Source organism: Centruroides sculpturatus, unplaced genomic scaffold (assembly GCF_000671375.1).
Source record: "Centruroides sculpturatus isolate CEXI.00-Female unplaced genomic scaffold, Cexi_2.0 scaffold360, whole genome shotgun sequence".
Lineage (NCBI taxonomy): Eukaryota > Metazoa > Arthropoda > Arachnida > Scorpiones > Buthidae > Centruroides > Centruroides sculpturatus.
This window is the reverse complement of record NW_019384584.1, coordinates 642,244-662,749: the sequence shown is the minus strand read 5'-3', so window position 1 is coordinate 662,749 and position 20,506 is coordinate 642,244. Positions and strand designations below refer to the sequence as shown.

The 20,506-nt window shown below is 29.3% G+C and overlaps 1 protein-coding gene across 1 annotated transcript in view; it reads left to right on the top strand.

The window, feature by feature from the left end:
- The first annotated feature begins 9,893 nt into the window (after nt 1–9,893).
- Nucleotides 9,894–20,506, top strand: part of LOC111624547 (transcriptional activator protein Pur-beta-like) — a 74,827-nt gene continuing 64,214 nt past the window's right edge. Inside the window, exon 1 of the mRNA XM_023367423.1 lies at nt 9,894–10,024. Within this exon, the coding sequence (XP_023223191.1) occupies nt 9,914–10,024 (111 nt within the window). The 5' untranslated portion in view covers nt 9,894–9,913. The remainder of the gene's footprint in view (nt 10,025–20,506) is intronic.

The window sequence follows — 20,506 nt, the reverse complement described above, 5'->3', positions numbered from 1 at the left end:
ACATCTTGTAGATTTTCCTAAAGTATTGTTATTTCCTGTGTGTATGCTACAGTGACATATAACTCACAAAACTTGCTATACAGATGCTTGTACCTGCTATGGCCTATACCTGCTTTCAAGTTCATTTGTAACCCATGAGTTATCTCTGCTTTTAATTTAGAAAATTATGTTATACTAAAATGTATTTGTTGTTAGCTAATATAATTGATATATTAAAACTTTTTCTGCAAAAAAACAACAACTGTACATGTAAACTGGAACAATACCTGCAGAGAATCACACCTAAATGCAAAATTTCAAGCAAAGAAACACCCAAATTCAATATTCAAACGTTTTCAGCCACTGTTTAATCAGTGCTCTTTGGGAAATGTAAAATGACAAAATTGTTCTATATATATATAGAATGCATTCTAATTTTCTAAAATTTCAAATCAGTTTGAACAATGGTTGTGATGTATCGTATACAACGTATATTTTTTAGGAGTCTAAATAATATTTCCATGCATTTGATACAGGAATGTAATCTGTGTTGATGCATGCTCCACTCCTGTCAGCTCTGTAGATTTCTACGGCCTCTAATGATCATGATCTTATGTGTTGTCGGTCAAAGACCCTGTGTATTAGGTAGCCTTTTCCCAATGGGGGAAATCTCCAGATTGGTGGCATAATGGGCTAGAGTCGTATTAATGTTTTATTTTGTTACATCGTACTTGTGATTTTGTAACCTGGCTTGCAACGATCAGTATATGGAACTAATATACATTAGTATACTGTTGAACCTATGATCCTATAGTGGGATGCAGTAAACTCCTGGTGCTCTTGTGTCTTCTGTGTTGTCTTTAGCATTAGACGGAAGGCAGAAAACATTGAATTTTCTTTTGTTTGCTACGAGTATGTTTAAATCCTTGGCAGTCTTCCTGTAAGTGTGACGAAGGGATGGTTCATAGATTAGGGCTACCTAATTACCTTCTGTTTTGTTAATTTTAGTAACATTGGTGTTGGATGACATAGCATGAAGTATGGATGCTAGAGTGTTGATAAATGAGTGGCTGTACCCATATTTGAATGCAACATGTTTCAGTTGCTCTAGCTCCTTGTTGGTATCTATCTGATAGTTCAGTATGATGTGAGTAGGCTTTCACTACTAGTGTGAGGAACGTGGCTGCCTTATACAACCATGGATCAGCTGAATTGACCAGTATGAATAGTGGAACGTAAGTAGGTTTGCAGTAAATTGTGGTGATTAACTTATTATCCGATAATCTTGATGTCTAAGAAATTAATGTTTGTGTAACTTTCTTATCTAATTTTAGTGTTAATCCATAGTTGTTAGTATTAAACACTTTTAACATGTCCCCAATATCTGGTCTATTTCTCCATATAATCAAAATGTCATCAACATATTGGGTAAAAATAAGAATATTATGTTTGAAGTTTACTAAGGACTTCTCCAATTGTCGTACGACAAGTTCACAAAGATCACCTGAAATGGAGCTACCCATAGGTATCCCCCTTTTTTGGATATACATGTGTTCATCAAAGTAAAAACAGGAGGAATAGCACAATAGGTGTGTCAACTCTAATATTTGAGAGTCGAAAGACTGAGCATCAGGGGTAGTGCTTAGAAAGAAATCTCTTAAAGTGCAAAAACATGATTCCAAACAAATAGATGGAAACATGGATACAAAATTGAACACCATAAGATATTCATTCACATTTAACTTAACAGCAGCAAGTTTGGAGAAAAGTGCTCCTGAATCGGAGATTGTATATGTATATGATTGAAGGTGGTGTTTTAATGCATTCTTCCAACAAGAATGTTGGGGATTTGACTTTATCAATCATAGGACACAACTGTTGACCAGGTTTGTGCATTTTAACAGAGCCGGCCCTACCATAGGGCGAACAGAGCAGCCGCTCCAGGCGCTACATCCTAGGGGGCGTCTCAGTGGTAAAGAAAATTAAAGGGTATAAATTAAGGGCAACCAAGGGGGGCACCATAATAGGATCTCTCTCCATCCTAAAACTTGCCTCGGGCCGGCACTGCATTTTAGCAAAGTTGAACAGGTGGGGGTTGTCAGGGGAGCTGACTACTGTGTGCTGCAGTCATAATGCCACTGCTAGGCCAGTGCACGTGAACCCACTGATATAATTTTGTAGTTTCGTTATATATGAGGCATCAGTGATCTGACATTGCATGTTTGCTATGTATTACTGTAATAGATACAGATGACCCTTTTAATGATTAAGACCACCTTGCTTTTATCAGCCTTGACTAATGTGATATCTTGGGATCTGAGGCAATTTTTACTTTATGTAATCCCAGAATTTATTAACTTTCAGTTCCTATTTGTTTTCTTCAATAGCAATTAGGTCTTCCATCTAAGATATTCTTTGAGGGTGTCTGGACATTTATTATTTCAAGATGATTATTATTTTCCAGATAGTAATTTCTCCATATTCGGTATAACAGAGAATGGATTAGATGCCGCAGGCTGAGGAATGAACATCGGTCCAAATTGGAATGTCCTTTGGAACCTTTGGATGTATTCTGGAGGTGAAATGTTCCAGCAAATTATAATAATGTTGGTTTTAGGTTTGGGACATTGTTTTTGCATTTTGAATATCCACTTTTTATCATATCCATGCTGCAATCTACATCTGATGAATGCCTTTATATCGATGACTCTAGAGTTCATATACTTCAAGATGTAATCATGTTGATATAACTCATCGGCCAATTAAACAGTGTCCAAAAATGTTCAAATATTGAATTTGGGTATTTCTTTGCTGGAAATTTTGCGGTTAGACGTGAAACTTTTTCTGATTTTATTTTTATATTAATACAGGTTATTAACTATTGTTTTTAAAATATTTATTTGTATTTTCTAGCTTATTACCTATAAAGGGTTGTTCAATGAGTCCTTGTAGTGTTTTTAAATATATAAATGAAAGACAATTTTTTCAGAGGAAGTAATAACTTTATTCAGTAATGTATTTTGATTTACAAACTTTGGGTAGCTCCATAATTCTTTGTTCAAAGAACTTCTTGTCTTTCTGGGCAAATGAACTGTTCAAAATGTCATTTGATGCCTTCTTTGGAAACAGAGCACTGTCCATTTAAAAAATTTTGAAGAGAACCAAGCAGTTTGTAATCAGATGCAATATTAGGTGAATAAGGAGAATGTAGCAAGATCCAGTCCAATTATAAAAAATTATTGAAGCCAGCTCCAATAATTTTTGCTAAGTTTGCAAAGATGAATGAGGTCTGGCATTGTCATGATAGAAGACAACACCCTTTAGTTTACCATTTCCAGATACATGTCATGTTTGTTCAATTTGTTCAATTGACCACAATACACATCTGGATTTATTGTGCTGTTCTTCAGAAACAGTTCTTAGAATACAACACTCCTTTTACTCCTATCAAATTAAGAGATCTTGTTTGGGTGAAGCTCTGCCTTTTAAGTGGTTTGCGATGGTTTGACTTGCCAACACTACAATCATTTGCACTTGATATTGTTTGTAAATGATTTATTTTTCTTCTCCTATTATTATTCACCTCAGAAATGGATCTGTTATTTGCATGTTTTCTTAGTGAATTGCTGACAGAAATGTGTTTTAGGAGATTTATTTCAGTCAATTTGTGCAGATCTCAAACATTGAGCTTCATGTTCTTTCAAGAATTTCTTGCCATATACTATACATACTTTTTTTACAGGTTGTATTATGTTTTTACCTTTTTTTAAATAAAAAAATATAATACACTGAAAATGCTTGTTTTACTTTTCCATTTTTCATCTGATGTCAAACATTAAACACAACCTATCTTAATACTTTTTTTTAAAATGAACATTGAAATTGACATTTCAAACTGTTACGAGCTTTCAAAATTTAGACTGAAATTTGTTCCTTTTTGTGATGTTACCACCATTGAAGTTGATGTTTACCACACTTACAGAATTATTGGCCAATTCAATATATGTATATAACTACATATTGTTGACTTATGACTGATATGAAATATATGTACTAAAATAGATTATTTACTGAAAAAATGAAATGAATGTTTAAAACATAATGTTAAATATACTGTGCAATCAAAAAAATAAAAAATCTTGAAAAAAATAAAATATTTTATTCTGCAAAGCTTCAAAGTTTAACCTCACCAACTGATTTAACTCACCATATATCTGTGCAAATAAAAGCATGCTTGTTTATGTGTGAATATTGTTTGTTTGTTTTTGTGTTTTTGAAACACATGTGCTGCTTTGTTTGTAAGAGCATACTTTACATAAAAGATCATGCTCTTGTGTATTCCAGCTTGTTTTGGCTAAAAACACAAAAAACAACCACTGTAAAAATAAACTGGAACGATACATGAACAGAATAATACCTAAACACAAATTTCAAGCAAATAAATACACAAATATTTAATGTTCAAACGTTTTTGGTCATAATTTTATGGAACCTCTTCAGGAATAAATACAAAAAAAACCATTCTATATATTGAATACAGCCACATTCTAATTTAAAAAAAATTTTAAAAATGTTCAAACAACGGATGTGACGTACATTTTACAATGTATGTAAAATGAGCAAATTTTTACAATGCATAGTTAAACATTTATTACCACAATTAAATGTTTAAAATGAAAATATAAATAAAATTAGAATGTGGCTGTATTCAATATATATAATGGTTTTTTTCATATTCATTCCTGAAGAGGGCCCATAAAATTGTGAGTGAAAACATTTGAACATTAAATATTTGTGGATTTATTTGCTGGAAATTTGTGGTTAGGTGTTATTCTGTTGTTTTGGCTAATAAGAGCTTTTATTAATGTAAATTAAATGTAAAGTACTGATACAGTAATTATTTAGTGACATCTATGTGGTAACCATTATTAAAAATAAGACAAAATAAAACAAAATGCTTTTACTAATATAAAAGTTTTTAAAACTAGTCCAACCAGATCACAACTTTGATCCCTCTCATATGAAATAATGCAACATACTAGAGCAACTTGGTCTTGGCACCCTGATTTCAGTGAACATGTTGCCAGTGTGTCTCTGGCCTTACAACTTAATATAATTCCTGAAGCTGAAATTGAATAATAATAAGTTTAACTATTCATTAATGTAAATTTTACAAGCTGTTCTGTAGGGCTTGACACTAACAAGAATAGTGTATTTTTTTTTATTTACAGCTAAAATACTGTCAGGGTTTGGATATAATGGAGGGTAATGTCGAAGGTAACACAAAGGAAGTGGAGAGAACTAGAAAGCGATGTCCGTTAGACCACAGCACACATTCCAAGTATATACTGGACCAGAGTACAACTCCCTTGACGAACATAACAGACCCCACACATAGCAGAGGGGAGGGCGCGATGATCACAAAGACAAAGGTCACATACACAACTTTCTAACAAATACATTACCTCATATATATATTATATATTATAACTAATTTATATTGTATAATAACTAATTTGTATATATTGTATTATAACTAATTATATTGTATAATATATATATATATACAGTGGAACCTTGTTTAACGAGCATAATCCATTCCAGAATCTTACTTGTAGTGCGAAACATTCATTAAGCGAAACAGGTTTTTTGCATATAAATTAATTAATGTAAAATATGATAATGGGTTCCATGCCAAAAAAAATACTCAAATATTTTATGTATAATGTTTATTAAATATACATTGTTAAGGAGCGTGAATCATCATCATCTTTTCATCTAGCATGGAATGAACCAACCTGAAATGTGAATTTGATTTGCAGATAATGTATCTGATAAACATGCCAAACGTATTGTTTGATATAAATTCTTGGGCTATTAAATTTAATAATTATAAATAATTAACTTTTAATTTAGATATTTCTAAAATTTAAGTTGGAATTGGTCATTAAATTTAATATGAGATGGCAGCATAACTGTCTACCTCTAGTCAAATTAATTAATTTCTAATATTTAATTATAGCCTTTACATAGCCCAAGAAATTGGCATATTGTTTGATGTGTTTATTATATAGTGGGTGATAGTTGTTGATGTTTATGCATAATATGTGTGAACACAAGTTTGGAAAAATGTTTGATCACAAGCGACACTAAGATGTTAGCGGAACGAGTGCTAAACACAGACTGATGGAGCATGCGCACAATCCAGGATTTCCCCTCTCCCTATCACTCGTTATGCAAAACATTGCTCGTTAAGTGAGTCGTTTTTACAATTTTGTTTTGCTTGTTATGTGAGGTGCTCGTTAAGCAAGGTTTTACTGTATATTAAATAACAGTTCCAAAATTTCAAAATCAAGCAATTTTACATGATTGCAAAATTGCTTGTTTTTAGAGTTTATCTCTAGAATTAATTCAAATGCAAATGTAAAATGATAATTATTAGCTTTCAGTTCAGTGAATATGTCATTTATAATAATATGATTATCTTATTAGTCTGTACTTCAAATTATATATATTTTTTAATATAAAGTAGATTCATCTTTTGATTCATTGTTATTGGATTCAATTTTTTTTAAAATAAAATTGAAACATGATAGTTGCTATAGCTATCATTGTTTATGAGTGCAACATCTCTAATTTAATTATCTCGAGTATTTCTTTGGAGAATGACTTCTATTTTTTTCGTATTTTGCTATGTTATTAAATATTTTTTTAAAGTTTTAAGTAAATGTTTTTTTCAACAAATAATTTTTTGTATTTATGGACCAAATTTTTTGAGGGTATAATTTGCTTATAAATTTTTAACCTTTTAAGACATACAAATAACTCTTATAAAAATAAATAATTAATTAATTGGATGGAAAAATGCTTGCAAGAACAGAAAGGAAAAATGTGTTAAATTGAATACATAGCCGAGTGTTTTTAATTGAATATCAAAAGAAAAGAACATGCCCTTTAATTCTAAATTGAATTCTGAGAGTTATAAAAAAAAATTTCAGAATATCAAAACTTTTCTAGACAAATAGTTCATACATTTAAAGTGTATTTATGTTACCTTAAAATTGATAATTTATTATTTATTAAAGCTATAGACAGATAAATATTTTTAAAATATATAGTTATTTTGTCTATAAAGTTAGAATGAAAACTGTCAAGATTTAAAATTTTATTATAATTTTTAGAATTCAATTTTAGAACCAGCAGTTTGTTTTTTCCTTTTCAATGTTTGATGAAAAATGCTCAACTGTACATTTTATTAAATATATTTTCCCTTTGCTGCTGTTAGGCATATTTTTCCATTTAGTTTTAAAATATATTTCCTAACTCTATACATTTTTTGTTTTGTATCTATTTAATCATGAATAACAACCTGATATTTCATTATTTTTTATTGATAATTGGCAGTTTTAATAATACTTTCATTTGTAACATTCAAATTTCTGATGTTAGTAGATATGATTTTGAATTATAGGGTATACTTTCTTTTTACACATTAATTTAAAACAATTTCTCACAAANGCTCTGCTACCATGTCAGGGTTTGGATATAATGGAGGGTAATGTCGAAGGTAACACAAAGGAAGTGGAGAGAACTAGAAAGCGATGTCCGTTAGACTACAGCACACATTCCAAACTAAACTATACTGGACCAGAGTACAACTCCCTTGACGAACATAACAGACCCCACACATAGCAGAGGGGAGGGCGCGATGATCACAAAGACAAAGGTCACATACACAACTTTCTAACAAATACATTACCTCATATATATATTATATATTATAACTAATTTATATTGTATAATAACTAATTTGTATATATTGTATTATAACTAATTATATTGTATAATATATATATATATACAGTGGAACCTTGTTTAACGAGCATAATCCATTCCAGAATCTTACTTGTAGTGCGAAACATTCATTAAGCGAAACAGGTTTTTTGCATATAAATTAATTAATGTAAAATATGATAATGGGTTCCATGCCAAAAAAAATACTCAAATATTTTATGTATAATGTTTATTAAATATACATTGTTAAGGAGCGTGAATCATCATCATCTTTTCATCTAGCATGGAATGAACCAACCTGAAATGTGAATTTGATTTGCAGATAATGTATCTGATAAACATGCCAAACGTATTGTTTGATATAAATTCTTGGGCTATTAAATTTAATAATTATAAATAATTAACTTTTAATTTAGATATTTCTAAAATTTAAGTTGGAATTGGTCATTAAATTTAATATGAGATGGNATAAAGTTAGAATGAAAACTGTCAAGATTTAAAATTTTATTATAATTTTTAGAATTCAATTTTAGAACCAGCAGTTTGTTTTTTCCTTTTCAATGTTTGATGAAAAATGCTCAACTGTACATTTTATTAAATATATTTTCCCTTTGCTGCTGTTAGGCATATTTTTCCATTTAGTTTTAAAATATATTTCCTAACTCTATACATTTTTTGTTTTGTATCTATTTAATCATGAATAACAACCTGATATTTCATTATTTTTTATTGATAATTGGCAGTTTTAATAATACTTTCATTTGTAACATTCAAATTTCTGATGTTAGTAGATATGATTTTGAATTATAGGGTATACTTTCTTTTTACACATTAATTTAAAACAATTTCTCACAAATTTGTAAAAATTTAATAATTTATAACAATATATAATGTTAATTAATCATAAATATAGTTAAATGAATACTAAATAGAAATGCAAACTCTCAAGTTTATTTTTAAAGTTTAGATTACAGGAATTTTTAATATTTGTGGTTTTATGTTACTCTTTGATTTATCAAAAAGAAATACAATGCAAGCTGTATTTCATAATATTAAATTATTATATTATAGTGAAATTCAATATAAAATATTATCATTGTTTTAATTTTTAAAATGTTATATTTTTTTAAAAGATTTTTTTTAATAAATGAAAGTAAATTTATATTCAGATTTTTATTTTTATATTATAGAATAAATAAAATATGATTAAAAACTGAAATGTATNCTTTTTTGTTTTCGAACCTGAAGAAGGTCAGTGAAGCTGTCCGAAAACGTTAGTTGGTAGCAAAATTAAGCTGCATGTTAAAGGTTTTCTTGGAGCATGTTGATTTATGACTTATATCCAACTTTTCATTTTTAAAAGGAGTGATCACTATTCTGTTCTTTAAATATAATTAAAAATATGTAGAGAATCTTTGAGTCCTATAAAAACTCTTGATATTCAAACTATTCTTTCTCTTGCTAAATTTTAAAAAAAGTTTCTGTACATCTGCCATTTTAGTTGTTTTAGATTCAACTTTTTCAAGTATCAAATGTCTTTTTCTATTTTTTTTCTGGATGATATCATTTTCTCTTCAAGGTCCAAAATGCATAGACTTATAAACACACCCTAGAAAATATTATAAATTTTTTTATGTCTACTGAAATTCATATATAATATGGCTTAAATTCTTTTAAAGTATGAGGAATCTGATTTGCTAAAGCTAATTAAAAGTTTGAAAAATTAAAATTATGATCAACATATAAAGCAGATCATGTAAATGGGAAAAAATATTATAAAAACAAAAACAATTCCTCTATCAAATTAGATATCCATTATATTGCTTATTCAGAATCTTTTCTCATTATTTCTAGCAGTTTGAAATAGACAAAAAAGACCTGGATACGGTATTTTAAACAAAGTAAGAGTTGAACGAAAGTATTGGATCATGAAAAAATATTAAGCAAAAGTATGGAATATTTTGATGATTATTATAATACAAATTATTATAATAAAAAATATTGGATTTTAAACATGCTAAAATGAATAATACTGTTGTAAATAAATTTTATGACATCATTATAGTGAAGTGAAAGTGCAGATTATGTGCTCAAAATAATGATAAATGTGTGATGTTTTATTTTCATAGGAGGGCAGCTTATGCCGCAAGGGGAACAGGAATTGGCCACAAAGATGTTGCAGATCCAGTCCAAAAGGTTTTATTTAGATGTTAAACAAAACAGAAGAGGAAGATTTATCAAAGTGGCAGAGGTATTAATAAGACTTATGAATAGTATTCCCTTATTAATATATTTTCATTTATGGGTTAATTGTGCTAATCAAAGAATATTTCTTTTGATATAATTTAATGCATTAATAATAATAAATTCTATACACGGAGCAAGTTATTATTAACAATATTCAATTCAATGATATATTTTAATTAAAACTAAATAAATAGTTAAATATAAAAATATCAAGAGAGTCAAACTGGAATTTAATTAAAGTATGTTTTAATACTGACAAATAATTGATTTAATGGAATAATTTTTTTATTTAGAAATATTTATAAGAATTTTTACTTATGAAATATATACAATTATACCCATTTTTATTGACAATCATTCTAAAATTGCTTTTTATATTGATTACATTAATATTTTTCCTAGATTTATTACTTATTTTAAATTGTATTAGAATAGTTTCAGTAAATCCTGCATAGAATCTAGACTGATGCAATTTTATTATTTTTTTTTCCTACACAAAAAAGATAGGTATTTCAGGTGTTCATTCCCCTAATTAGTCTCTATGAACAATTATACAATCTTATAAAATTTTTTGAAACTGATCTAATATTAGTGAAATTTTTAACAACATTTTATATTAAAATTCTAGGTTTATATAAAATATAAAACAAAATGATTGGAATTTTAATAAAGTAAAAATTACATTACAGATACTAAACATAACTTCATTGCTCATCATGTCCAATCACCAGTAACAACTATTCTTAACTGCAGAGATTACTTTCTTTGTAGGATACTACTCTGCACAAATATGCAAAACAGTCTAAAATGTCCATAGGTGATAATCCCAACACAATTAAAAATATAACATTTCTTAGTAAATTTCTTTTTTATGATTGGCAGTTTTAAATTTGATTGACCTATATCCATTAATCTCTATAACTTCTAAAACTCAAACTGCACTTTATTCATAAATCAACATGCTACAAGAAAACCTTTAACATGCAGCTTAATTTTGCTACCAACTAACGTTTTCAGACAGCTTCACTGATCTTCTTCAGGTTCAAAAACAAAAAATTTCATTCAAGATGAAAGTTCTTTTTCTTAACAGAAACTTCAAGAACGCTTATCTTTTAAATCAAATAATCATAGATTCGATTGCGTCAGCTTGTTCTTTAAATTTGCAAATCTGCCGCTTTCCATGCCGATGCTAGTTTACACGATTCCCGAAAATTTATGGCTTGCCCGTTTTTGTTGTATTTATTAATATACCATGCTTTTGTATATTTTAGATGCTGTATGTTTGAAACTTTTTGTATAAGTTCTGCTTTATCCCAGTCAACTGAAACCTCTACTGTTTCTGCAATCACGTAATTTGCTAATGCTGTGACTGGTTGTTCATACCTAATATCCCTTTTATGCGCTTTCAACCTTTTGTTATTAACAAAAGGTTGAAAGGTTGATCTTTTTTGTTTTCGAACCTGAAGAAGGTCAGTGAAGCTGTCCGAAAACGTTAGTTGGTAGCAAAATTAAGCTGCATGTTAAAGGTTTTCTTGGAGCATGTTGATTTATGACTTATATCCAACTTTTCATTTTTAAAAGGAGTGATCACTATTCTGTTCTTTAAATATAATTAAAAATATGTAGAGAATCTTTGAGTCCTATAAAAACTCTTGATATTCAAACTATTCTTTCTCTTGCTAAATTTTAAAAAAAGTTTCTGTACATCTGCCATTTTAGTTGTTTTAGATTCAACTTTTTCAAGTATCAAATGTCTTTTTCTATTTTTTTTCTGGATGATATCATTTTCTCTTCAAGGTCCAAAATGCATAGACTTATAAACACACCCTAGAAAATATTATAAATTTTTTTATGTCTACTGAAATTCATATATAATATGGCTTAAATTCTTTTAAAGTATGAGGAATCTGATTTGCTAAAGCTAATTAAAAGTTTGAAAAATTAAAATTATGATCAACATATAAAGCAGATCATGTAAATGGGAAAAAATATTATAAAAACAAAAACAATTCCTCTATCAAATTAGATATCCATTATATTGCTTATTCAGAATCTTTTCTCATTATTTCTAGCAGTTTGAAATAGACAAAAAAGACCTGGATACGGTATTTTAAACAAAGTAAGAGTTGAACGAAAGTATTGGATCATGAAAAAATATTAAGCAAAAGTATGGAATATTTTGATGATTATTATAATACAAATTATTATAATAAAAAATATTGGATTTTAAACATGCTAAAATGAATAATACTGTTGTAAATAAATTTTATGACATCATTATAGTGAAGTGAAAGTGAAAAAATTGAAGTGAAAATTATAAAATTGAAGTGAACATGATAATGAAGCGAATGATGTCATCCAGTAGTGAATTAAGTGAAGATAAGAAACAGTTAATTAATTAATTAATAATTTTGATGCAACAAGAAGGAAAATTACAAAGGACAGTAGCAAAAACATCACAGTGCTCTCAAAGAACAGTTTCTAAAATAATTTCAAAGTTTAAAACATTTGGAACTGTGAAAAATCAGCAATGGGTTTGAAGACCAAGATCTGCAACCAAGAGAGATGACTGTAACTTAATTAAAATTGTTAAGGAAAAAAGATTTTTGTCATCATGCAGCATTAATTCGAAATGGGGAGAAACAGGTGTTAATGTATCAGACATTACAGTAAGGAAGAGGCTAGCAGAAAAAGGTTACTACTCAAGAAAAGTCAAAACAAAGCCTTATATGACCAAAAAAAAACAAAACAAAACAAAAATTAATTCTTTTGCCTCTATGTCCTATATTAATAGCCTCTATAATAAAGAATTTAATAAAATTCTTTATTATATAGATGAAAAAATAAAAACAACACCTTATTTCCTTTTTTGTTTGAATTTGTTTAACTGATAAAGGCTATTAAAAATAGTCGAAAATGTTATCTTATTGAATAATAGTTTTATTGCTATTATTTAATAAGATAATAACGTTTTTGACTATTTTTAATAGCTTTTATCAGTTAAATGAATTCAAACAAAAAAGGAAATAATAAAGTGTTGTTTTTATTTTTTAAATAATTCATTATCCAGTAAGTTCTTTATTTATTTAAAGATATTTTGTTTTACTGAATAAAATCTTCTCTATTTGCTAAAACAGAAACAACAGCAGTATAAGTCCTATTAATATACAGAGTCCAGTGTAGACAGTGATATAATAAATAGAAGAAAAATTGTTTGAAATGGGCCAAAAGTTATAAAGACTGGAGTGTTACTGACTGGCAACAAGTTATGTTCACAGATGAATCAAAAACTTGTGTTGGTTATGGTAATGATTGTGGCACATCAGTATACAGAAGATCAGATGAAAAATTCGAACCTGACTGTTTAAATTCATCAGCAAAATTTCCTAAAAGTGTAAAGATGTGAGGATGTATAACCTGTAAAGGGGTTTGTGAAATGGCAGTCCCTGATAGTACATTGAATGCTGATGGTTATTTGGAGTTACTAGAATCTTTGGTCATTAAAACATCAGATCACTTTGGTGATGAGGATTATATCTACCAGGATGACAGTGCATCATGCCAAAGGGCTAGACAAATTAACCAATAATTTCAAGAAAATAAAATACAGCATTTAGAATGGCCTGTCAACAATCCAGATATATCTCCCAATGGAAATGTTTGGAATTTTCTGAAGAAAATGATCTGTAAAAAAGGAGCTACAACAGTCATGATCACAGGTTGATCCAGAACTGTGTATAAAACTTATTTCTACAATGTCACAAAGAATTAAGGCTGTAATTAGGGCAAAAGACAGTCCTACAAAATATTAATCATAATTATTCCATACTTTTGTTTGACTCTTTGTTTAAAATACTGTAATTTTGTAATTTATGCAAATATCTTTACAAAGTTTAGTGTATAAATACTCTATGTCTGTTATATTTGCAAATTATTACAAGTTCATTAATATTTTTGTGAATTTGATTATTTAAGGATTAAAATAATTTTTCTGCAGCAATTACAAAATATTCCACACTTTGCTCAGAAGTTGTATGAGCTGAGATAATGTACATTGTGTTTGTTGCAACTATATTTAGTGTTTAACTTGTTGGAAAATGGATTCTAGGTAGACAGAATCAGATTAGACTTAAGAAATTTTCCTGGAAAATGTCTTGCATTATGTCTATTTTGTTTCTTTTGATGTGTGTGTCATGAAACTTTAGGTATAATGATCTTCAGTGTTGCTTTATGATTTCTGAGAATGTTGGTGTTGGATGTACTGTACTTTGCATAAGTGTAGTTTATGCAGTAATTATGAGCATGGGATCCTGTCAAATGCTTTCCTGTATGTAATGTGTATTTCTGTGCTGCTTATGTACTTTCCACAGAATAATTGAATTGACAAATGATCTGCCAGATTATTTATGATACTATAATAAGGCTGATATAATACAGTAAACTCCCAATTATCTGGGCTAATGGTGGGGAAAGGTGGCACCGATAATCGAAACACACGGATAATCCGAACTATAATTATTTATTTCTAAAATACAACATATTATACATTTCTAAGGCAGACAATTATTTGAACATGTTTAATGCTCATTACTATTAAGAAAATCTGTGATTTTGGTTTATTTGCAGGAATTTTTTAATATCAGTTCGAATTTTTATAAGATCTATTATGCCGTTATACTCGAATTCCCATTAGTCGATGTACTCCAACAAAGTGTCAACAGAATTCAGGACTGTGTTGTGACTAATGTGCTTCAAACATCTAAATATGAACATGTGCACACTTATAGGATGTGTAAACATGAAAGTGAACAACTATTTAAAAAATACATACACATATAATGTTTTTTTTAAATTAAATTCATGCACGGATAATCCGCACACGGATAATCGGTTTGCCATAACCAGAGTGTTTTAATTTAAATTTAAAATATTCTGGAAGAAAAGATCAGCCACTACCACAGTGGGACTAAACCTGCAACTCCTGCTTACCATGCAGATGCATTGCCAGTTATACCTAGACCTCCTTTCTTCCAGAATATTCTAAATTTAAATTAAAAATGAGTTTATTTCCAATTATTAAATTTGTCATGAGATCATAGCTAACTGCCTGCCTCTAGCTGAATTGCTTTATATCTAACTATTAAATTAGCTTTAATATAATGTGATAAATAATATGGTAGATTGTTTGGCAATATTAATTAAATTGAATTGTTGTTTATGTTAACTGAGTCTACGAGTAACTATTTTTTACAATCCATTTTGTATCTACAATAGCCTTTTTATTGGTCTGTGAGAATGTTGTTCTATCTGATGGTATATGTTGTCTCTGATGCATGATGTTTGTAGAATGTAGGAAAGCATATTATTGGTCTGTAGGGTCTCTGGTATGTGAGACACTGTGTAAGAAATTTTGGCATGTCTTGTGATTGTTAACTGTATGTATTGCTAGTTTCTGGCACAGAAGTGTGAATTTATTTTACCAGAAATTGTAATAGCCCCTCTTATGCTACACAGCAGAGATACAATCTGGGTATGGAGTGGTAGAGATGCCTCATGCTGTCTTGAGATAGATTTTTCCAAGAACTTTTAATGCCTGTCATATTTTACACATTCGTTGATGACTGAAGCTGACGTTCCGGCATGTCTCACACAAACGCTGTAGGCAATAAACCTGCAGACTGGATGGTGAAGGAAGAGTGTCAACATTCTGGGAAAGGAGATAAGACCATCATGGGAAATGAATCCCCACTCCATGACACCAACAATGTCGGTACCAGTTCATTGTAGAGCATTATACTGCCAACAATGAGGTTGTCCTTAGTTGTTTTGTAGTGTGTATTTTGGGTATTTGAGGTTTGTATGTGATGTCTACTCCTGTATGTTTAATGAGAGTTTCTTTGAATAAATGTGAATTAAATAATTTTGTATCTGTAATTATTGTGTTTGTGAATATGTTATGCAATTTATATTTTTTGTTTGTTGTTGAGGTATTGTCGAATAGTGTCTGATATTTGGTGTGATCTAGTATTTGTGTATTGATGTATCTCTTCTGCAACTGGTTTAAAGTGCTATCTGTGGGATAATGTTGTTGTGTATAATTGTTCTTTTCTGATAAACAGAAAACTTTGTCTGTTACAGTGAGATTTTTTTTTCATTTGTCATGTAGCATCTGTTTGTCTGCTGTCATTATGTTTTCAATTCTGTTGTGTTCTGTTTTCAATCTGCGGTGATATTGTATTACATACAGATGATTAATTTGTTCATGCCTTGAGTCTACTTCATTTATTGGTATACTTTTCAGGTCTTGGTAGTCAGTGGTCAGGTTGCCAGTGAAACACTTTGACTTGGTTACTGTGTGTTATCCATTGTGAGGTGGTAAATATGTTTATGATGTAGTAATCATACTTAGGCCAGTGATATAACATGATGATGCCACTGGTGACCAAGAGAGACTGACAGATGTATTGAATATGAGCCTTTGCTAAATCCCTTGTTAATCTTTTGTTAACCCAGATGATATCAAAGTTGGTATTTGCTCAGAACATGTTATAACCACTTTGGATCAGATAATGCTTGTGGGTTATCCTTAGTTTATTTCTTCTCATAGATCTTACTGGTGTAGGTGGCCCTACTGAAAGCTTATGCCTGTGCCAGCATCACTTCTATGGTTTATTGGAATTACTGAACTTTTTCATCTCAACAAGGTGGCAACTAGCTAAAGAAATACAATAGAGCATCGATTATCCGACCCCTGATTAACCGACCATTCTAGTCGGCAAATTTCAAATGTCCGGTAGTGATGTGGCACTACAATATTTGGCTATGTCTTGGCTACTCTAATATTATTTTTGTTAAATTTTTGCGTGCTTTAGCTGGCAACATTGGCTGGACCATTGAAGGGAGGCCAGTATTTAAACAAGACTTAATTTTCTAATTATGAGTGGTTGTTTGTTTTGTGAGCAATAAAATAATTTAAAAATAATTTTTAACGATACAATAGCGATGATTATTATTTTTTTAAAGAATTTGTTAGGCTTAATATCGATGAAAATTCAACGCAAAGTTGGTTAATAGTGATATACTAATATACTATACTAATAATGTATTTTTTTCATTCTTTTTGGTTATCCGATTTTTCAGTTATCCGACCAACCTGAGTCCCCAGTTGAGTCGGATAACTGATGCGCTACTGTATTACAGTCGACCCCCCTATAACACTCTTGATTTTTCCGTTTTATATGAATTCCATGTTGTACGAGTCACTTATATTTTACAAATACGTGTGCCGGGCTGTGAATGGCCCACGTATTTGTAAAATCTAAGTGACTCGTACAACATGGAATTCATATAAAATGGAAAAATCAACAGTGTTATAGGGGGGTCAACTGTATTATTATGTTAAATTAATACCAATGCCCAGTGCTATTTTGGACCAAAAGTCAAGACATAGCGGCAGAAAAGCAATGATATCTTATTTAAGAGTTTTCTGTGTGGCACTTGTTAAGAATGACTGCTTTCTGTAATGTGCATGCTTCTGCAAAGTCCTAATATTTCTAGTCTTTTGTGTTAGCATATGTGGTATGATGCCTGTACAAGAAAGGACTACAGGTATGATGGCAGATAAATATATCTGTTGTTCACAAGAATTTTTCCCATTTTCTAAACTTACTCTCAGTGGCTTTAGACAAAAGGAAAGATCCTTGATGCAAATTTAAAATCAGCTGATAACCCATTACACAACCTGCACCCACTTTCAAATTGCCTTTTTAAACACATATAATCCAAGTGTTATCCACACTAAATCACTGTAATATTAATTAAATAGCAAATCTCAAGTTACATATAAATGAAGTAATTAATTTTTCTAGTAAATATTTATATATATTATTTTACTCATATTATTAACATCTTCCCTGTTCTCTTTCTATAAATAATTATTGCTATCAAATTAAGTTTTTAATTTTAGTTGTACAAGGGTTTTTCTTTGCATTTTTACATATTTTTAAAAATGTTTTTCCTTTGTAGAACTATTCTTTATATAAGTTGGAGATTATATTATTTAGAAACTATGTGTATAAACTTAGTTTTATTCTTTGAAATTTAATGATATTATTTGAAGAATATTAATTTTAAGCCAGCTGTGTTCTGCTATATTATAGTATTTTCGTGGAATGACAGGCATGTCACATAAATGGGAAACCAGTATGCTGGTAACCCCAGGATTTCAGGCATACCAGTTAAAATGTGACTAAAATATAAAATTAATCAGATCTAACAAAACTAGTTGTTAATTAAAATAATAATATTGTAATTTGAGGGACTTAAAATCAGGAAAAGAGTTTTCGCTTACAAGATAATAAAACAATTAATGACTTATTGACAGTAGTAGTAGTAGTAGTAGTAGTAGTAGTAGTTAGTGTGAGCTACACTGACCATCTATCTACCTTGACCTTAAAAATAACACCTTCCTCTCAAATTTCATACAGATCCAGCCATATTAAATGTTAATCAGTGTAAGTTGAGATAATTTACAAGAAATTTCTTAAATTTAATGTGTTTATTTTTGCATTTTTGAATCAAATTAATAAATAAAATAAACATAAAAAAAAGCTCTTTCGGAATTCCGTGAGTATTTTATGTGGTTAGAGAGAAGATAAAATGAAGAAATTAAACGTATAATTGTAGTTTTTGATCTAATGCTCACAGTTTTAGAATAAAAACTTGTTTGTTTTTAGCTAACGTAACTTATTTGTTTTTATTTATTTATTTATTTATTTTCTTTTTCGGTGGGCTCTCTAAAGAGGGATATAATATAACCTCACTTAAATCAGTATGCTAACTGCTAACATTTCCCTGGGATAAATTTGCATGCCAGTTTTTACCATACAAAAATATCTTATTTTGTGGTCTCCCCTGGAGACTGATATGCCTGACAATCTATGAAAATACAGTAATAACATTAGAAATAGTATCTTCTGTATAATGCAAAAGACATTATGACTATATCCTTTATGCTAAAAAGAAGTAGTGTATTTTTTGAAGTTTTCAACACAAAAGAGAATATTGCATACAATGCAGACTTTATGTTAACTGTATTTATAATTGCTGATATTCTGTACACTTATTAGATAGAAACAATTTATCTAAAGAATGAAGCAGATACTGATACTCCTCAGACATTGTTTGAAATGATGCTTTTGGCAGTGTTTACAGTTGATGGGCATTCCTTTGGAATTATATATTTTATGTTCTTTCAATTGGTTCTGCAAATGCTCAGAGGTAGAGAGGTAGATAGATAATCAAACCCAAATTACTACAATAACCAAATGATAATGTCAAGTTAACTTTTTTGCTAGATTTGGCTAATTAATGTAGTAAGTACTATGTACTCTGAACTAGAGGTAGGCAGCTAAAACAAAATTCACAACTTATAAACTCCAACAACAAGTTTAATAATAGAAAAACATTTTTGACCTAAATTGATAATTCTTCTTCAGTTGTTGAACTATCAATTTGAATGAATTTGAAATTTGAATGAAAAAGAACATAAGATAAAATTTGAAATAGAAATCATCATTTCCTGCATATGATAGTTTTGGCAAGTAAATTGTTACTTCATACTGAATTTAATAATTATATTAATTTCGAATTAAATAATTAATGCTATTCTGGAAGCAAAGATCAGATGGAGGTCCAGGTAGCATAATTGGAAATATATTTGCACTGTAAGCAGAAATTGCAGGTTTGAGTCCTGCTCCAAATTGTTCTTTTCTTTCATAATAGACTTTCATAAAATTAAATAATTCATTTAATTTAATTCAAAATTAATTTAGTATCTATGAAATTAATTATCTAAGTTCTAACCCAAAAGTTTATTCAGTATTATCATTTGATTGGCAAAGATGTAAAAGTTTTATTTATATAACATATACCAGTATATACTAATCCAAATATATATAACTCCACTTATTAAAAAGTGGGTTATTTAACTAAGGTGGAGTCATCTAAGAATAGTTGAATTTTCATTACACCTTATATATTATAGATGTTACAAGAGAGGTTTCTCTTTAAATCAAATAATAAAGTCTGTATTCATTTATTTGAAATGATTGAACAATGTCTTTAGATAAAAAACACCAGATATATATTTTCATTGCCATAACTAAACAAACAAACTGAAAAATTTTCTGCTTACAATATTATAGAAACTTTTCAAAACAAAAAAATATACAGGTATCCATCATACAAAATTTCACAACTTTTTAAGTGCAAACTCTGTGATTTGATATTTATTTTTATTCAATTAAGCTAACATGTTGTCTCAAATTTGTCCATGAATTTTAGAATATTAAAATTTTCAAATTTTTCTGTGCCTTTTGTCAGATGATCAATCAATTGTTTCAAATGATTAAATTGGTTTTGCAAATTCTCAGAGGTAGAGACCTCTGAGAATTTGCAAAACCAATTTGCAAAACCAATTTGATCA